This window comes from Mercenaria mercenaria, chromosome 9 (assembly GCF_021730395.1).
Source record: "Mercenaria mercenaria strain notata chromosome 9, MADL_Memer_1, whole genome shotgun sequence".
NCBI lineage: Eukaryota > Metazoa > Mollusca > Bivalvia > Venerida > Veneridae > Mercenaria > Mercenaria mercenaria.
The window spans coordinates 35,802,221-35,822,200 of record NC_069369.1 but is presented as its reverse complement, the minus strand read 5'-3'; the positions used below and the strand labels follow the sequence as shown (position 1 = coordinate 35,822,200).

The following is a 19,980-nucleotide window of genomic DNA, read 5'->3' as shown; positions in this document are numbered from 1 at the left end:
CAGATTTTGGTTGAAAAGTGGTTAGATTTAGGTTGGAAAATGGTCGGATTGCGACGTCTAGCCAACGTCAGGATCCGACGTCTAAACGGTTTGCAAATCCAACCAAAATCCAACGTTAATCCGACGTCGGGGTCCGACGTCTATACGTCAAATGCCTACTGGGATAGAGGGAAGGCAAGTCGAGAGACCCGTATGACGTATAATTTTAGAATACGCAGTTAAGTTTAATTTATGATTTTTTAATGAATCGGCTATAATATTTTCTTCAGTTGGACGTGATTGCGAAACAATTGTGCATAATTGCTGATTTTGGGTTCGTACTACGAATATAAACGGGGACATAATGAAGTATGGAAGTACAAGGGGCGGTGTGAGGGATCTCACCTTCGAGGAGGCGCTATTTACTGGATATGCTTGTGACGGGGGTATACTGCTTCCACAACAAATACCTTCAGTGCCAATAGAGACCCTGAAGAGCTGGAAGGACCTTTCCTTTGTAGAACTAGCCAAAAAGATTGTTCCATACTTTATTTCGGAAGAAGAAATTCCAGCACCAGATTTGAATGGTATGTACACATAAATTAATGACAGTACAATAGGCCAGTTGAGGTTCAGGGATAGTTTATGGGTTGTGATACGAAAATGGGACGTCACGAATGTTTTAAGCAATTTGATAATGGTATAGACATCATTTTACATTTTTAAACAGACTGTTTCTACAGAAGTGGAATAGAATCTTTTGAATGAGTTGGAAAGGGTAGATATAACTAAGGCATTTTAGGAAAACTGCTAGAAAGTTTTGTAAGTATTGTTTCATGCTGATGGTGTGGGGGTAAGTTTGCGCCCAAACGCAAAGTAAGATTACTACGTGTTTGTAGCCGGGGCGGGTGACGCTTTACATTCAACAGTTTTCACTGAACACATATTGCTTTGTGTGATTAACAATCTCTTGTTCTATGCAGTATAACCTTTTCCTTTATTTCTGTATTTTCCTTTTCATCTGGAAGCTTTTTTGATATTTTCGGAAAAATCATTCCAGTATTTTCTAGTATCCTACTGCCTGTTCCAAACAAGATGTATTTTTTACTCGTAAAGGTTGTTGACCCAGAACAATTGCAGACCATTTTCTCGTATATGTAATAAAATGCGTGTCAAATAAAGTGCTTATTGTCACACACTATGACAGCACAGACGATACATATTTTGATTGATATAGTTTAGTTCAGCAGTAAAAGGCATTTTTCCTAACGTAATATGATTCGAAACCACGTATATAATGTTAGTAAACACTCTTAAGCCACCTAAATGGCTTGGGGATGGTCTTCGGTTCTAACCTGGTACCCATCTGCGCAGGATAAGCAGTTGGGATATTTCTCCACCATCAAAAGCTGGAAAGCCTATTTGTGTAACTTAGAACCCAACAAAATTAATGATCCAAAAGGACCGTCATTTTTAGCATCAAAAGACGTTTACAAGTTTCGTTTTTTCCCCCAAAAAAATCATGATGGTTTTTGTGAATGGTAGTTAACACTCCGTTCATGTTTCATTCTTTATTAACAGAATTGCTGGATAAAGCCTATGGTACTTTTTCCTGCCCCGAAATTGCTCCGGTTGCTAGCCTCAAAGATGACGTCACCATACTTGAATTATTCCATGGTAAGACGTGGGCTTTTAAAGATTTGGCTCTTTCCTGTGTTGGACAGTTTATCAACTACTTTTGCTCGAGAAGTAAAACGCACTACACGGTTATTGTAGGTAAGGTCGTAATAACATTTTTTCTTAATTTGCGAATCTGCTTGTTTCTGAACAGTGGACATAGTTGCTCTCCAATCTGACAGACTCGTACGCGATTTCTACCTGTTTTATGAGATTGCATATATGTAAGAAGCAGATGAGATGACTTCAAATAGACTGTCTTTAATTTGTGTACATATTCATTTCTTAGTAATGCTCTAGGCGGTTTTGCAATGATAATTTTTTTCAAAATTTTTATATTTAAATTCAGGAATCAAAATTCTTTTCTTGGAAAGTTCTCTTAATACTTGGTTGGTCTTAATTAAGGCGTGGCCACAATGTGAGCCTCTTTCATATTATCCACCAACAGCAGAACATGCTAATGGCGGTTATAGCCGGTGATTGATATATTTGAGTGTTATTTTCCACAGGAACATCCGGGGACACTGGTAGTGCTGCAATCGAGGCAGTCCGCGGACTAAAATGGGTAGACATTATTGTATTGTTGCCTCGTGGACGGACCTCATACGTACAGGAGAAACAAATGACCACTGCAACAGACAAAAACGTGCACGTGTTCAGAGGTATAACGTACTAATAAAATAACAGAAAAAATACACGGGTAAATACTAAAGAATAGATCTAGTTGACTTTCAAGCATGTCGTGAAGTTGATTATCGCTCTACCGTTTAAAAAGTTTATACACTATCAAATATCATTTGACATTCGAAGTTTACTTAGTCTAGATATGTCTTTTTTTCTTCCAAAAATAAATTGAAGGGCACCAACTCATAACCTCTTGCTAGGTTGTGTTAGCTGACATCACCTACTTTCCTTCAGGCGTTTTAGGCCCGGATGGTATTCCTGGTATACACTTCACGTGATTTTCGAAAAGCTTTGTTTGTCCTGTTAGTAAAACTCGAAAGAGCGGTTGGCAGTACCAAGAACAGAACATAGCTTTTATTTTCACCAAGGCATTTGGTAATATGATATTGGGTACATATAGCGTCACACCCGGATCCAGTGGGATGAGGGGGTTGGAGGAGGGTTGGGTACTCGGAATATAGACCGAAAATGCAACAGAGAACACCATTTCATACATATATTTCTAAACTTTCCACCTGACACCCCTGACCCCCCATTACAGTAAGTGGTGCCCACTCCCGTACGTACTTTTTCCAGTCCGTGCTATGCACCTCCCGGTGGTGGCCTTCACCCTCAACTTGTGCCCTCATTAAAACAGTTGTGGATCTGGGCCTGAATATATTAGACGTATTTACATAATTTTATGATCCCAGTTTTGCGGGGACACTTAAAGTTGCTTTTGTCGGTACGTCTGTCCGTCCGTCCGTCCAAATTTGTGTCAAGCGTGTCGCAAAATATATTTGACATAAAGTCATCAAACTTCACAGGATTGTTATTCAGCACGTCTGTTAGATATCGTTCGGTCCATATACTTTCTATATTATTTTATAGTTGACGGTACGTCTGATGACCTTGACCTTATAATAAAACCAGTTTTCCTGGACGAGGACTTTCAAAAGAAGTACCACCTTACAAGTATTAATTCAATCAACTGGTCTCGAATAATGGTGCAAATTGTGCACTACTTTTATGCCTATCTGAAGGTAAGTGTATGTATACAATATAAGTACGCTTTTATGCAGGCGAGTGCTTTGCGTTATTTTAAAGACTATTTCGAGGTGTGTAAAACTTTAACTACCAGTATTGTCATTTCGATGTGCGTTTAAGTTGAATTTTGAAAGTGTTGCTGGCGATTCGTGCCGTGCTTACAGTTGCGCACTACTTTTCTAACTTCTTGTCATGACATGCATGCGTTACTCGAAAAGTAGTTCTTGAAACTGGAAGTTAAATCTAATCATATCTTTTGTAGATTGATAACATGCCAGTTTTTTTATGAATTGCATATTCATAATGATTACCGTAATATTTCTTTCAGATGTGCGATGATTGTGGTCGTCCTGTAGAAATTGCTGTGCCAACGGGGGCATGCGGAAATGTTACATGTATGTAGATCGCAACCCTTTCCCCATACATCCCTATCACTGAAATGTATCTCTGATTTATTCAAATATAATATTTTTTATTTAACTCCAAAGAACACGCAGATGCTAGATGCTGCGATAATTGTGAAATAAATTGGAAAAGATAAGAGTATCGCCGGGAATCTAGCTACATTTGGCTATGAAGCAATATTAAAATTAAATAAAAACTAATACAATGTATACATGTACATCACAGTTTTAAACGTTCAAATTCTAGTTGTCTTGAAACACAGCTTCTCGTGTAAATAACTTTCAGTAGCATGCATGCAGTTGTTTACCGTTTACGGACAAACCATATTTATAAACCAATTCGACCTTACTGAGCATTGCTTTTAGTGTATTCAAACGCAATAATAGAAACACTTTTGTCTATAAATGGTTTTACTTAATAATATGACTACATGTATTTTGTTATCATATAAACCTTTTCTTGTTCTTTTCCTAGCTGGTTGTATCGCAGCTAAAATGGGCCTTCCCATAAGACTTGTGTGTGCTGTCACGTGCAACGATATTGTGTCTCGTACCATTGCAAGTGGAGATTTTAGCATGGCTCCGGACGTAACACCAACTTTAGCACCAGCGATGGACATACAGGTGCAATGAAACCGTTCACTTCTTACACAAGTTTTAAGAGGCCTTAGCGGCCGAGTGGTTTAGGTTCTTGACTGCCCTCAATGGGTTCAAGCCGCAATTGAAAGCATCATACGAGAAAGCCATTCACCTGGTTTGCTAAAGTTTGGTGGTTCTACCTATCTGTGTTAGCATGAAAACTGGAAGTCGCTTGGAATATATTTTCGGCATGCATTTGTATTGTGATGAAGTTTTTGGCAATATAATGTAATAAAACTTAACAGATATGATGGCGGTGAATTTTGGGCGCCGCTGAAAGCGACTTTGTAATCTGGCTTTCTCATTCGTCTGTGTTTCGTCAATTTTCCGAGACGAAGCGTATCAGACGTCTGGAATGCCAGAACGACAATCGGATGGACACTAACTTAACTGAAATATGATGTTCATTAAAAAACAATATATCGTGGGGTTAATGCAGAAAGGAGATATCTTCATATGAATAAAGAAGGCACTTGTCTCCTTTCTGCATTAACCCCACGATATATGAATAGTTTTTCGAGCTTGAAAGGGACCGCAACATTTGTCATGATTTTTATTACTTGTACATATTTTAATAAACGCACGAAGTGTCAAAATTCACAGTATAATTATAAAATATATATATTGTACCAAATTTAAGTAGCACCCTTTTCATGACACAGCACATTCGGAGGCGCTTTACATATTCAAAGGCAGCCACTTAGGGCTCCAGTTTCATCCTATGCCAGTACACGTACAGAGAGATCAGTCTAGAGCGATAGAAAGCCACCAATACAGAGAGAGAAATCTAATCATTTTCTTGTCTTATAAAACCGTGTACATTTAGTTTTACCATAGCATTTACAAGCTGCGAATCAGACACTTTTAGCTCACCTGAACACTAAGTGCTCATGACGAACTATTGTGATCACGCTGTGTCCGTCGTCCGTCGTGCGTCCGTCGTGCGTCCGTCCATGGTCAACAATTTCTAAAACCACTGAATGGATTTTGATGAAACTTTACACAAATGATCTCAGTATGGCCCTCTTTCAAGGTTGTTCAAATGGTTACGGTTCATTGAACATATGGATCACTTTGATTAACAAGTACGTTTTCAGCTATCAAACTTTAAAAATCTTATCTGAAGCGATAATAGCTAGAGCATTGATATTTGGCATGTGATATCAGGGTCGCGCCCCTGGGTGTGACATGTATATACCGTATGCTTATATATAAGAAATTTTGAATGTCTTCTTCTCTGAATCCAAAATAGCTAAAGCATTGACATTTATATAAACCTAACTCTGTATTTGTACCATTACATTATACAAATATACTTTAATCCCTTTACACAGGCGAGCGCTTTAGGGTCAATGACCCTCTTGTTTATATGCACGTAAGAATGATAGGTTCTGATTTGAAAGTTGAAAAGTTATGTAAAAAGTATATTTCAAGACCTAAGAAATAAAACAAACCAACAATACGCATTGGCATACTTCTTAATCAGTTATCCTAGTTGAGTGACGTGTCAAAGAAATAAGTTTTCATCGGCAAAGGACAAAGTACAAAACCGTGTCATCATGTATGGGATATTGAAATGCCTGGTTACATAAGGGCTCAAACATTTTAACCTGTTCCCTAGACTAGCTCCTAGGTTATGATATATCTTTTTTTATTTTTATATATATTAGCCAGTCTATATCCTATGTCCAATATATTAGAATCATTTCTCCGAGAGAATCACAACAACAGACTAAAATTTGTCACTATTTCATAAAATAGAACAAAAATTACAAAATATTGAAATTCTTTTATCAGTCTAGTGGCTAGTCTACCTGTTCCCATCAGCGTACTAAAATAGTTTAATCTGAACCAGGTAGAGATACAATTTTTCAGTTTAATAGGGTTATGCAAATATGTCATTTTACACCTTAGTCACTGCCACATTTTTATTCTCACGAAAAAGAGATCATCTGAAATATAAAACCGAATAATTATACGACTCTTAATTTATATTGCTGGTCCATAGTTTGTGCAATAGACCGACCAGTACTTCGACATAGGTTTGCAGAATTTAGAAAATAAATCTGAAATTTATATCTGATGTCATGTAAAAAATACTTATTGAATGACTTGCTAGTCAATAGTCAAAATTATTAGGATCGGTTCTTCGAATTTCGGGCAAAAGATTCAATATGTGTATATTGACATTAGTTGTGGTTTTTGATGATATTTGATTAAAAACAAGGAGTGTGAGATTAATGTTGAGGTGTTGCCATTTAAAATTTAATCGATCCTTTTGTTTAGCTACTACCGGAATTTCTAACAATAACTATCCGCTGTGAACAATGAATTGTTATTTTTTCAGATACCTTATAACATGGAGCGTATATGGTATATCTTCAGTGAGGGGGATACAGCCCTCGTTTCGGGTTTGATGGCGCAGTTTGAAAAGAATGGTTCTGTCAAAGTTCCTGATGAGCTTGCGAAGAAAGTATGCATCTTTTGTCACATAGTGCAAGTCTGTATTGCTATATCTAACTGCATATAGTACCCTATACAGCTGGTGTGCAAAAGGCTATTAATAATTGAATCTCAATCATAATGATAATTATATACATGCAAAACACGCGGATATACCCCGTTTACAATGAGAACAAGAAGCGCCCTTCCCTTCGTTCACGCCTGTCGTTTTGTTTGATTTTTGTTTTCAAAGGCTATTTTTTTGTATTCTTAACTGATAAAACTACAGACAGCCTAAAGGCAGACATCGAGGAGTGAGGACCGGGTAGTCCGAGTGAAGTATATGCGGCCTTTTGGCTGCCTAACTTAAGTAGAAATTATAAATTATGAACTCCTGTTTAGCTCGTGGCCTGTGTCGTCCATCGTATTTTAGGTCTATGCACGATTTGCGACAAGACGCACAATACAACATGACGTTTGACATAATGTCACGATTTCGCATTGTCGTCCACCGTATAGTGTGTCGAGCGTCGCGTCGCTTGTCGTGTTGCGTGTCGAACGTCTATTCTTCTTGGTCGAGTCACAATATGCGATGCTATGCGTGACTCTGCTACACGACACTTGACACACGATGCGACGGGCGACAATACAAGAAGACATCGCGATATTAATATCCCGCATCGTGTCGCATTGTCGTGCGTTGTGTCACGTGCTGTGTCGTATTGTCGTGTTTCGTGTCGTGCATCGACCTAAAACGCAAAGGACGACACACGACATGAGTTAAATATGATTCCTCAAGAAATGGATTCGAGATAACTCATTACTTTTCACGTCTGGTGCTTCTGCCTTGTAGATCTCGAGCGTTATTGTGGATACCTTCGTGGCAACAGACGATGACGTAAAGGCGACTATGTTAAAGATATGGAAGGACAACTCTTACCAAATATGTCCTCACACATCTACTGCTGTAGCATATCACCTTGGTCAAAGGTTTGTACAAACCGTGTCGTCCTATTGTCGATATACACGGTTCTTTACATTGTATGAGTTTGAACCCTTTGAATCCAGGCAGTTCCGCATTAATTACCAATTATCATGATTATCTAAACAACTAAGATTTGCTTTAAATCATAGTTGAAATCGACGCTATATTATATCTGTAAATATGATGTAACAGCTTGAAAACATTGCGATGTGTATGGATCTCTTCGTTGTGTGTAAAAATATTGTTTTGAGAGACTAAGTGGTTCCACAATGACACTAATGCACTAAAGCCCACCTAATCGATGTGGGGAATGAAAAATAGCTTGAATCCCCGACTCAGGTTACTGGTATTGCGTAAAATGTTTGTTTAAGGTAGTGGACCAGTAATGAGACACACGTCAGTGTCAATATGATGACGTATTCCCGTTAGGCGATTCGGTATACTTTGGACGTAAAGTAGTTGAACGCGCTACTAACTTTCCGTAAAAAACCGGTAGCTGCCAAAAATTGCGTACGGGAGTACTTAATTTGCCGATGGCCATTACGAGTCCACTACCAGAAGCAAAGTTTTTATATTTTATATTTTCATTTTGTTTTCATTACAGAAAAAAGAATGACATGAAAACCCCGCGTATCTGTATAGCGACAGCGTCTGTCGCTAAGTTTCAAGAAGCGGTAAAAGCAGCCGGTGTGCCGGTACAACAAGATGAGAGAGTTACCGCCCTTCAGAACATGGACACGAAATACGAAGATATGGAAAAGGGAGAAGATTGGGAAAAGCTACTGAGGAAAAAGATAGTTGAAATTAATGCTTAAAGGGGAACGTGTAATTTTTTTTATCATTTTAACATGCAACATTTTATAAAAACGTCGTTATTAACCGGCCAAAAAAAATAAATCCGGACACAATTACTTGAATAATGTTCACATGTTAAGACGACAGTCTTTTTGCGTATTATGACGTAGTCGTTCTTTTATGACTTGTTTATTGTCAAATTAAGGTATTGTTGACATATATACATTTAGCATTATAGAGGTATTTTATACTGTTAAACGAGTTGAGTCAAATAATAAATTGCTAGGCTTTGCCAAGTAGATTATAGTTTTTGTTCAGTGCGTTTAATAATACCAATTTCAATGTAGAAAGACACAATGTAGTGTTCTTTTTATCGTATGTTAGCTTTTTTGCTTCTTCTTAATGCTAGTTCGACCAACGTCTTCTACAGGCCTACTGAAAACGACGTCAACGTTAAAATGTTCTTACATTTGTGTATTACCAAAAAGCTATGGTTGGGTTATATCACTCCAACGAGGCCAGACGTCATAAATGTAGCTTGACCATTAAGGCTATACCAATTAAACTGGATCTATGTTTAGCGTCCCCATATTTTTTTTTTAATCTACCTGTATTACAAGGCAGGAAAACAAACAAAATGCTATAAAACAAATAAGTTGTTACTACCTGGTATTTTTCACTGAGTTACGTAATAAAAAGATACAGCATTTTACAGACTTATTATATACATGTACCTTACTATAAATAGTAACAAACGTGTACTGGACATAATAAATTTTAAGGAAGCTCGAAAAATCGTGGTGATATTTAACAGAACAATCATATATTTGCACATATTAATGGTCATCCTCATTCGCAAATTCAAGCATATTATGTTGTAACATTTTATAAACAATTTGGTCAAATTAAAATCTTATGCCACCAAAAATCACGAAACGCTAATTGTACAGATTGGTTTCATTGCATATATTGTCTTCACGCGCCCATGAGTATTTCTAGTTTATTGCTGTTAAGATCGGTGATGAAATACTACTTTTGTCTCCGAGCTCAGACACAAACAGCTGTGACTACAGTAGTCCGACTGATTCCCGTCCTTTAAAAATTCTAATGCATAGAAGGTATCCGATTGTTTCAGTGTAAGCCTGAACCTTCTGTACACCAGGTACATTTTTTCGCTATTGGCAAGCCAGGAGTGAAAGTGTAACATCTGCCATGGAGTTTACGAATAAAAGTTATGTTCGTGTCATTGCTTCACGCTAGTTCTTTGTTTCTGACTCGTGTCACTGCTCATAACAACGAACATCTCCAGTGTCTTTGCTTGATCGTATATGCTACACTAAGTCCTTTATGTATATTTTGGGAAGTAATCATACAGTTTATGTGTAATAGGGGATGTAATAATACTGTTTATGTGTAATAGGGGATGTAATTATACTGTTTATGTGTAATAGGGAATGTAATAATACAGTTTATGTGTAATAGGGAATGTAATAATACTGTTTATGTGTAATAGGGGATGTAATTATACTGTTTATGTGTAATAGGGGATGTAATTATACTGTTTATGTGTAATAGGGAATGTAATAATACAGTTTGTGTGTAATAGGGAATGTAATAATACTGTTTATGTGTAATAGGGAATGTAATAATACTGTTTATGTGTAACAGGAAAAGTTATAAAACAGATAAGCCGGGGACTGTGATACAAACTTTATACATGTATTTATAAAAGGGAACTATGATTAATCCAAAGAAGCTGTCGGCATTATTAGATCTAGTTAGTGAGAATTATTGTTTTAAACTATTTCGAAGGGACTGTTTCTTAGGTCCATTCGAACATGAGTTTTAACATTATATATTATAATGTTTTCCACTGCTGATTAAAGAATAAAACCTATTTATGTTTTATGATTTTTAGTTATTATAAAACGTTTTGTTACTCATACAGAATAATGTACACAAGCGAACCACAGTGCCGTGTTGTTACAACACAAAGAATTTTCCATTTGTTTTATTCATAAATATGTGTTCATCTCGAATAAGCTTTGACCTTGCAAAGCTGTCTGGACGATTTTGATTCACGTGTTTCACTCGGATAACTTTGTAGCAGTCGGCTTCTTTTGTCTTTAGTCCCTCCCAGATTCCATTCTGCATATTATCAGTGACTTTAGTGGCAGAGATTCGTATTTGATTTTTAAACTCACAGGGACGTGGTTTCTTTTCAAACCAGTGAGTGAATCCCATGACGTCAACAAGTTCGGCATTTAAGAACATTCGCACTATCCCGGTAACAAACACATCTTCAATATTCAAATATGGCAGCAAACCGGCAGTGTAGTAGATATGGGCAGCCATTTTACCAGGAATGACGTATGTGTTGCCACAAGTGTATGTTGGGTAAACACTGAGCGGAAACGCGTGCTTAGACACTGCCCAACGTCCTTCCCTGAACACATCCGACTTTATGAGAGCATGACCAAAGATGACACCGTGATTTTTCTTTTCTCGTTTGGATAAAAAAGTAATTAGATTGTGCACGTGTACAAAAACGTCTTCATCTGCTTTTAGTACATACTTTGCATCTTTGCAGAATTCAGCTACCCACCGAATACCCATTACAGTTTTGTAAGTAAGATTAAAATAGGAATCAACAAAGTCTGCTTGCACGATATCACCGTACATTTTACTTTCTTCTCTGGCGATATTATTTCCTAATTCATTCTTCGCCTTGCCAAACAAAAAAACGAGTTTAACCTTTTGCTTCAATACTCCGACTTTCGGCCAAACGCCAGGATTAGCAGCACGGCCCCATGTATTTCGTATAGCTGAACGCGTATCAATGTGTGTGTGTACTGACAATACCATGATTACAAGGAATGGATGAGATGTGTTTTGGCATATGTCGCTACCATCTATGATGAAAGGGAAATCGTAAATGTCCGATCTGGTTTCACTTAATGTGTAATTTTCACCAAATGCAGATCTGTTTAATGGGATTTCCGACACATCAATTGTTTTTAGAAAATCGTTTTTATATTGTATGGAATAAGGTTCTGACTGACTTTCGATTCTGTTTTGTTCCACTGGATCACTCTGAGGTGCATTTATAGTTTCTAAAACCTTCTTTCCTAAAAAGCCGTCGCTTCGATAAGGAATATTCCCCGAATATTGAAAGTAAGCTCCATAGATTTCTTCGTTTTTGCCGCCATTTTGAACGACTAACTTCCGCTGCAAGTTTCCGGTTAGGTATAATACGTCGTCATACTGATTTCGAGCAGGCGACAAAATAACGAAAAACATTGTCGAGATCATGAAGGTTGTTGTAACCAGGAATAGCTGGAGACGTTTGCCAGAGCATACCTTCTTAAACATTCTATCACGGATCAAACGAGTGCATTTGTTGAGCTGTCGTCTGAAATTAGTAAACAATCGATGACCTTGCATTCAACTAATTAAGAAACGATTACTATCGTGTCATATTTTGGCAAAGAATTGTTTCCGTCTACAAGTGTTTACAGGTATGTCGTGAGAAAGGCAGGTTTAATAGCAGAAGTCAGTGCCTTCCACGTAACCTGTTATTTTAGAAAAAAGGGAATACAGAGGTTTTAAATGAAACATTCCTATTGTTACAGTGAACAGAAAACCAAAGTATGTTCTAATTCTTAAAATGAATGACTAAAACTTTCCCTAAATCGTTCTCTGCTTTCTAGCAGCTCAAAATAATTTTATTAATCGTGAAATAACATCATCTTCAATACTTTCTATAGCTACTAGTCTATGAAAAGAAGTTTTCGAGCAGGCTGAATTTGTGCCGTTTCCGCACCAATGAAAACGTACTAAACAAAGGGACATTTTGACGTAACAGCATGAGAACAACAACTGGCCACACTATAACATTTTAAGATAAAATATATTAGTCTTTCACTGAATAAAACCATAAATGTTATTAAAATTCTCACAAATGTATGAACAGAAAGCAAAGTTGTTTTATGTTCATTTTTATTATCTGTACATAAATTGCACATAAGTTGCATTTAAAAGAAAATGTTTTCCACACCGCTGCATTACCGTCAGTTTGTAATTTTTTTCTTTATTTTGCTTTGCGGAAGAAAAATCTAAGAAATGAATAAATTAGTTACTTCACTCTTGAAATTAAAAAGAAAAGAAAAGAAACTTAACTTACATTTTCGTCATGGTTTCTGTTTAAATCTCATTTCTACACCTTTAATTTTAACACAAGACATTTCATTAAAATATTTTTCGCAATTTACAAAATGTAAATAATACGCGGCTATTTATAGTAAATCTGTATGGTACGCTTTGTTTAGCGTTTTTATTTTATTTTGATAACAAATGCATTAGATAAATGACATTGTCAGCTATCGAACCAAATACGTCGATTATTGAATAGACAGAAGATGGTATTTCAGAAGACAATAGAAAATATGACACCCTTTATCAATAATCAAGTTATTTGTTTATGAAGAAGGATGGGTACCAATAATCATTTACTTTGCCAAAGGACATTTATGATTATATTTATCTCACGAAAGGTCAGATTGGCATCAGAATCATTTATGCAAGAAGGCGGGGACGCACTCTTTTTTCACGTGCGCCCAGTTGTCAAAGCAGAGTCGAAAATATTTGTTAGGTTAGATATGGTACTTACTATATTTAACCCTTAGTCTGCTGGCGGTATGTGAATCTGCCTTTGCGACCAGTGCAGACCAAGATCAGCCTGCACATCCGTGCAGTCTGATCATGGTCTGCACTGTTCGCTATTCAGTCAGTAATTTTTCAGTGAACACCCCTTTGAATAATAAGTGGTATGGCCCAAATTGAATGATGGACTGGTCCATTTTAGATATTTAGCAGGGTAAGGGTTAAAAAGTTTTATTTGAATCACAACATTGCTATTTGAAAAATTAAGTATTCAAAGCAACACTTTGTAACAGTTATAGCCCACCTGAAAAAAAGATACGTTTTTTTTTGGTGAAAATTAAAATGTTGTCGAGATACTTTGAAAAAACAACAGATTTTTTCCTCTATTTGGAATAGTCTAGTGGGTACTGATCTTCGTCTGCACTGTCCGCTATTCAGTCAGTAAATTTACAGTGAACACCCCTTCGAATAATAAATGGTATTGTCCTAATTGAATGATGGACCAGTCCATTTTAGAAATTTAGCAGGTAAGGGTTTTAGTGTAATTTCGGTCTAAGACCATGTTGAAAGCGGGGATTTTGTCAGTATTACAGCGTGCAGGACGTAATACATGGATTTTCCCGCTGATCTGGATATCGGAGAATGATACCAACAAGTTGACAGAATCGTCGAACGTACTACCACAAATCAGCTGGATAACTTTCTCACTTAAGCTGAGAATTCGATCTATAGTGAGGTTTGAACCCAACGTAGCTTAAAAGTTTCAGTGTCAAAGATGTTAATATATTGTTGGATTCTCTGTTACTGCTAATGGACGCGAGCATCAGAAAATAAAAGAAAATGTCAAAACTAGGACCCAGTGGGGTAGTAAGAGACAAGCGATTACAATATACAGAGATAAACAAACGTAGTGTGAATGACCCAACGTTCTGGTTTTATTTTGTGTTTCTTTCTACAAAGGCATCATCACGAAACACATCAGTATCCCTGATTTTGAAGCTGCAAGTGAGCAGGAACAAACTGAAATACAATTAATATTATTGGAAGGAACAACAGAGCCAGGCTGTTACAACATACGCCCGTAACAGCAAATTACTTTTGAATTTTAAAACACTCGTTGAGCAGAAAAGTTGTCAATTTCAAGGGCCATAACTCTGGATTCTTAACTGGCAAGTAATCAAAACTAGATCTGGATTTTAGAGGTAAAAATTCTACATAAATATGGTCGAGATAAAAAAAAAATACTAAAAATTGAGTAGATACTGTCAATTTTCGTAATTTTCATGAACTCACGGGTCATAACTCTGGATATAACAATCCGATCTGGCGGGTTATCAGACTTGGTCTAGATTATTAAAGAGAATGTTGAGAAATTCAAGAGCCATAACTCGACAATGACTAAGAATATCCGGGTGGTTATCAAACTTGGCCATATACGCCTATAAACTTATATAAGTTTGAGAACTGCTTACACTCAATTTTTGAATTTTACGTAATTCCCGGGGTGTAATTTACGACTGACTGGGACTATCCAACTGGTTATGCCCATAAATATTTTATAACACTGGGTATAAACACGTTAGACAGCAGACGTTGCCAATTTTCGCATTTTCAAGATGCAAACTGGGAAGGGAAGAGACAGGTGGTTATCGATCTTGGTGAGATATTATGCCCATTCGCATTCTGACTAAGTCTCAGACGGGTGAACATCTGTTCAGATAAAGCTGTTCAAGTTAGTGAGAGGGCACTTTCTTTACTTGTGTAAAATATGCAAGTATACTTCATTGAGATATGTATATTTCTGTAAGTTTGGGTCAAATCCCTTGCATAAACACTTTAACCTGAAATTCTAAGTAAAGAGGGGGCGTAATTCATGAAATAATGGATCAAAACTTATTACCCTTGTGTCATATCTTGCGGGTGATGTAAAACAACTATTTTAAGTTCATAGGAAGTATATCCAGTAATAACAGAAATTAAGTGAAAACGCATCAAAGCTTTAACAAAGCTGTGAACATAAACACTGTGGCGAGGACAGCCCTTCATATTCTTTGTGTAGTCAGCTAAGAAATGACCATAAATTTTGTTAAAACTGTATATTCCCCATTAAATACATTTAGAATTTTAAAGCTTTGCTCTTGACAAGCAATGGGAGATCAACCAAAAACTTTTTTTTATATTTTTAGTAACAGTGAACTTGACCTTTACCTCAGTGGCCACAGGTGTAATGCAAACCTTAATCTTCCTATTCCTAGCAGGAAGATTTTTTCTATTTTAAGTAACAGCAACCTTGACCTCAGCGGCCTAAATAAAATCCCAAGCTAGGTTTTTTTTAAGATTACTATTTACCAAGATTCGTATCAACGTATCAGTCGAAACAGAAGTTATTGGCCAGATATTAGTACATATGACCTTGACCTTTTCATCCCAATGACCCAAATGAAATCTAAATGGCTCTTTCCTGAATAAATAAAATCTGCCTAATGACAGCGCACTCGACTATTTGAGATTTATAAACTGTAAGTCAGAGATATGGAACCTTGTTCAAAATGGTCATTTCACGATGTCAACGAGTTTGAAAGCATTCAGTATAATAGTTCCTGAGAAACAGTCTTATATGCAAAACGTCTACGTTAAAAAGGGCGTAATTTTGACAAAATGTAAGCCTGCTTAAGAAACCTTCTCTGTGAAATCACCTAATGACGCCAAAGTCTTGTGATGGGTTTAAAAGCATTCAGTCGCGCATTTTCTGAGAAAACTTGCTTACATGCAATACTTTTTTTAAACAGGGCATAATATTGACAAAAAAGTTCTGTTCTGTTAGCTCATCTAATGATGCTGAAGATATGTGCCAAGCTTTACAGCATTTGGCCTAGTCATTTCTGAGAAAACCTGCTTGCATGCAAAACTTTAACTCGAGTTAAAAAGGGGCATAACTTTGACAATATAAATGCTAGTTATATAACTCATCATATCGAGGGCTTGGTGCAAATCTATTGTAAGTATATATAAATAAAGAACAAGATACAATAGTTTTGCGCCAAGCCCTCGATATGTGATCATCAAATGATGTTGAAGACATGTATGAAGTATGAAAACATTTAGCTTGGTAGTTTGTGAGAAACCTGTTTACATGCAAAACTTCAGTGATGCGGATTTGGAAACCAACAAAGGATGACAACAAAAGCTCTCATGTTATAAAAATTTCAAAAAAGTTGAGCTAATAAAACAGAAGACTTAAGTCCTCAACAGGATTTGAACAACTACTCATCCATTACCCTTCAATTTAGGTAATACATCTTCAACTAAGGAACAGTAGACTAATGCTTTAGCCCATGAAATACTGTTGGATTATCTTCTATAATGACTGAGAAAATTGCTTGCTTACATGATTTAACTGAAGAAGAAAAAAAGCATATATTCTTGTGTTTATGAATGGTGTTCTTTTGTTATGAATTATATTAATTTAATACAAGAGGACCAAATGGGCCTAAGTCGCTCATCTGAAGAGGACCTTAACCATATATGACCCTAAAAGGGGCCAAATACCCCAAACTGAACAAATTTATGACCTCATATTGATACCACACAGACCAGTTTTGATGAAGATCCACTGAGTGGTTCACAATAAGTAGTCATTAAAATGTATTTTTCCTTTTAGACCTAGCAACCCCTAAAAGGGGCCAACTGCCCCCATTTGAACAAATTTGAGAGAGGACCTTATAACGATCCTACAAACCAAGTCTGATGAATATCCATCTCGCCATTCATTAGTCTAGTTGTTTAAAGGTATTTCTAGTTTTAGCTCTAGCAGCCCCTAAAAGGGACCAGGTGTCCCAAATTGAAACATTTTGGTAAAGGCCTTATAATAATGCTACACATCGTTTGATGAAGATCCATCAAGCAGTTCATGAGAAGAAGTCTTTTGAATGCATTTACATTTTGGTTCTAGTGACCCCTAAAAGGGGACTGACTGCCCCCATTTGTATAAATTTGGGAGAAAACCTTATAATGATGCTACAGACCAAGTTTGATGAAGATCCATCAAGCAGTTCATGAGTAGAAGTCTTTTAAAGTCATTTACGTTTTTAGTTCTAGTGGCCCCTAAAAGGGGCCAAGTGCCCCTATTTGAACAAAATTGGGAGAGGACCTTATAATAAAGCCACAAACCAACTTTGATGAAGATCCTTCTAGCAGTTCATGAGAAGAAGTCATTTAAAGGGTTTCTACTTTTGGCTCAAGCAGACCCTAAAAGGGGCCAGGTACCCCCATTTGAATAAAATTTTGAGAGGACCTTATAATGATGCTAAAATTAAATGATAAAATTTTATGAAGATTCATGAAGCGGTTCATGAGAAGAAGTCTTTCAAAGGCATTTATATCTTTAGTTCTAGTGGCTCCTAAAAGGGGCCAAGTACCCCATTTGCACAAATTTGGGAGAGGACCTTATAATGATGCTATAGATCAAATTTGATGAAGATCCAGTAAGTAGTTCATGAGAAGAAGCCTTTTAAAGGCATTTCCATTCATAGTTCTAGTGGCCTCTAAAAGGGGCCAACTGCCTCCATTTGAACAAAATTGGGAGAGGACCTTATAATGATGCTCACACAAACTTTGGTGAAGATCCTTCTAGCGGTTCATGAGAAGAAGTCGTTTAAAGATATTTCTAATTTTTGGCTGTAGTGGCCCCTAAAAGGGGCCAGGTGCCCCCATTTGAACAGACTTGGGAGAGGACCTTATAGTGATGCTACAGACCAAGTTTTATGAACATCCTCCAAGCAGTTAATGAGATGAAGTCGTTTCAAGGTATTTCTAATTTTGGCAGTGTCCCCATTTGAACAAACTTGGGAGAAGACCTAATAATGATGCTACAGATCAAGTTTGATGAAAATCCTTCAAGCGGTTCATGAGAAGAAGTTGTTTAAAGTTATTTCTAATTTTGGCTCTTGCGGCTCCTTAAAGGGGCCAAGTGCCCCCATTTGAATTTGTGACAGGACCTTATAATGATGCTACAGCCCAAGTTTGATGAAGATCCATCAAGCATTTCATGAGAAGAAGTTTTTTAAAGGTTTTTCTATTTTTAGCTCTGGCGGCCCCTGAAAGAGGCCAAGGTGAACCATTTGAACAAATTTGATATTATGCACATTATGCACATCTTACTGCACATAGTGTGTTTTTGGTGAATGTTTTACAAAAGCAATTTTTGGTTGCTGTGCATTTAGATGTAATAAATTAACGATAATGCAGCATAAGTATTTGAAGTTGGTGCTTTATAGAAATAAAGAAATCGGATTAATAAAATAATAGTTCTTTTCTTCAATCTTCTACGCAGTGATCTCTCTTACCTATAGGTAGAGATTTCTGAAATTGAAGGGAAGCAACTCCTGTGTGCAGTTTGACTTTTCTTAAAAAGACTGCCTCAGTCAAAATAAGAAAAGTCATAGTTGGAAACTTATTATTTCGTACTGGTAACAGTAAGAGTTTGGTATATTGGGTTAAAAACTATAATTTCCTCCACGCTTTTTACACACACATCTATTTCAGCTGGATTTTTACTTGAAAAATGTGCATACTTCCACTTTAAAGGAATTTCTAATTTTGGCTCTAGTGGCCCCAGTGCCCCCATTTGAATAAATATGTGACAGGACCTTATATATGATGCTACAGATCAAATTTTATGAAGATCCATTAAGTGGTTCATGAGAAGAAGTCTTTTAAAGGCATTTATATCTTTAGTTTTAGTGGCCCCAATTTGCAAAAATTTGGGAGAGGACCTTATAATGATGCTATAGATCAAATTTGATGAAGATCCAATAAGTGGTTCATGAGATGAAGTCTTTTAAAAGGATTTATATCTTTAGTTTTAGTGGCCCCCAAAAGGAAGCCAACTGCCCCCATTTGCACAAATTTGAGAGAGGACCTTATAATGATGCTATAGATCAAATCTGATGAAGATCGAGTAAGTGGTTCATGAAAAGAAGCCTTTTAAAGGCATATTTCCATTCATAGTTCTAGTGGCCTCTAAAAGGGGCCAACTGCCTTACTTTGAACAGAATTGTTTTTTTGTTTTGGGTTTAACGCCGTTTTTCAACAGTATTTCAGTCATGTAACAGACACAATGCCGTTTATCAAATAGTCACGGAGAACATACACCCCACCCGAGGATCGAACTCACGACCCCACGATCCGTAGACCAACTCTCTTACCTACTAAGCGGGCGGGCTTGAACAAAATTGGGAGAGGACCTTATAATGATGCTACAGACCAACTTTGATGAAGATCCTTCTAGCGGTTCATGAGAAGAAGTCATTTAAAGGTATTTCTAATTTTTGGTTGTAGTGGCCTCTAAAAGGGGCCAGGTGCCCCCATTTGAACATACTTGGGTGAGGACCTTATAATGATGCTACAGACCAAGTTTTATGAACATCCTCCAAGCAGTTCATGAGATGAAGTCATTTCAAGGTATTTCTAATTTTGGCTGCAGCGGCAAGTGCCCACATTTGAACAAACTTGGGAGAGGACCTAATAATGATGCTACTGATCAAGTTTGATGAAAATCCTTCAGACTGTTCAAGAGAAGAAGTTGTTTAAAGTTATTTCTAATTTTGGCTCTAGCGGCTCCTAAAAGGGGCCAAGTGCCCCCATTTGAATAAATTTGTGACAGGACCTTATAATGATGCTACAGCC

The 19,980-nt window shown here is 36.9% G+C and overlaps 2 protein-coding genes across 2 annotated transcripts; one reads left to right on the top strand and one right to left on the bottom strand.

The window, feature by feature from the left end:
- Positions 1–273: 273 nt before the first annotated feature.
- On the top strand, positions 274–9,118 carry LOC123546904 (threonine synthase-like 2). Its single transcript, XM_045333548.2, has 9 exons — positions 274–566; positions 1,561–1,755; positions 2,166–2,318; positions 3,211–3,362; positions 3,695–3,761; positions 4,246–4,394; positions 6,757–6,882; positions 7,705–7,841; positions 8,441–9,118. Exons 1-9 carry the CDS (start codon positions 344–346, stop codon positions 8,649–8,651), a joined length of 1,413 nt encoding a protein of 470 aa, XP_045189483.2. The 5' UTR covers positions 274–343; the 3' UTR covers positions 8,652–9,118.
- Positions 9,119–10,326: 1,208 nt separating this feature from the next.
- Positions 10,327–13,012, bottom strand: LOC123546903 (beta-1,3-galactosyltransferase 1-like). The gene is made up of 2 exons (XM_045333546.2): positions 12,815–13,012; positions 10,327–12,043 (listed from the first exon to the last, which is right to left on the bottom strand). Exons 1-2 carry the CDS (start codon positions 12,823–12,825, stop codon positions 10,615–10,617), a joined length of 1,440 nt encoding a protein of 479 aa, XP_045189481.2. The 5' UTR covers positions 12,826–13,012; the 3' UTR covers positions 10,327–10,614.
- Positions 13,013–19,980: the final 6,968 nt, after the last annotated feature.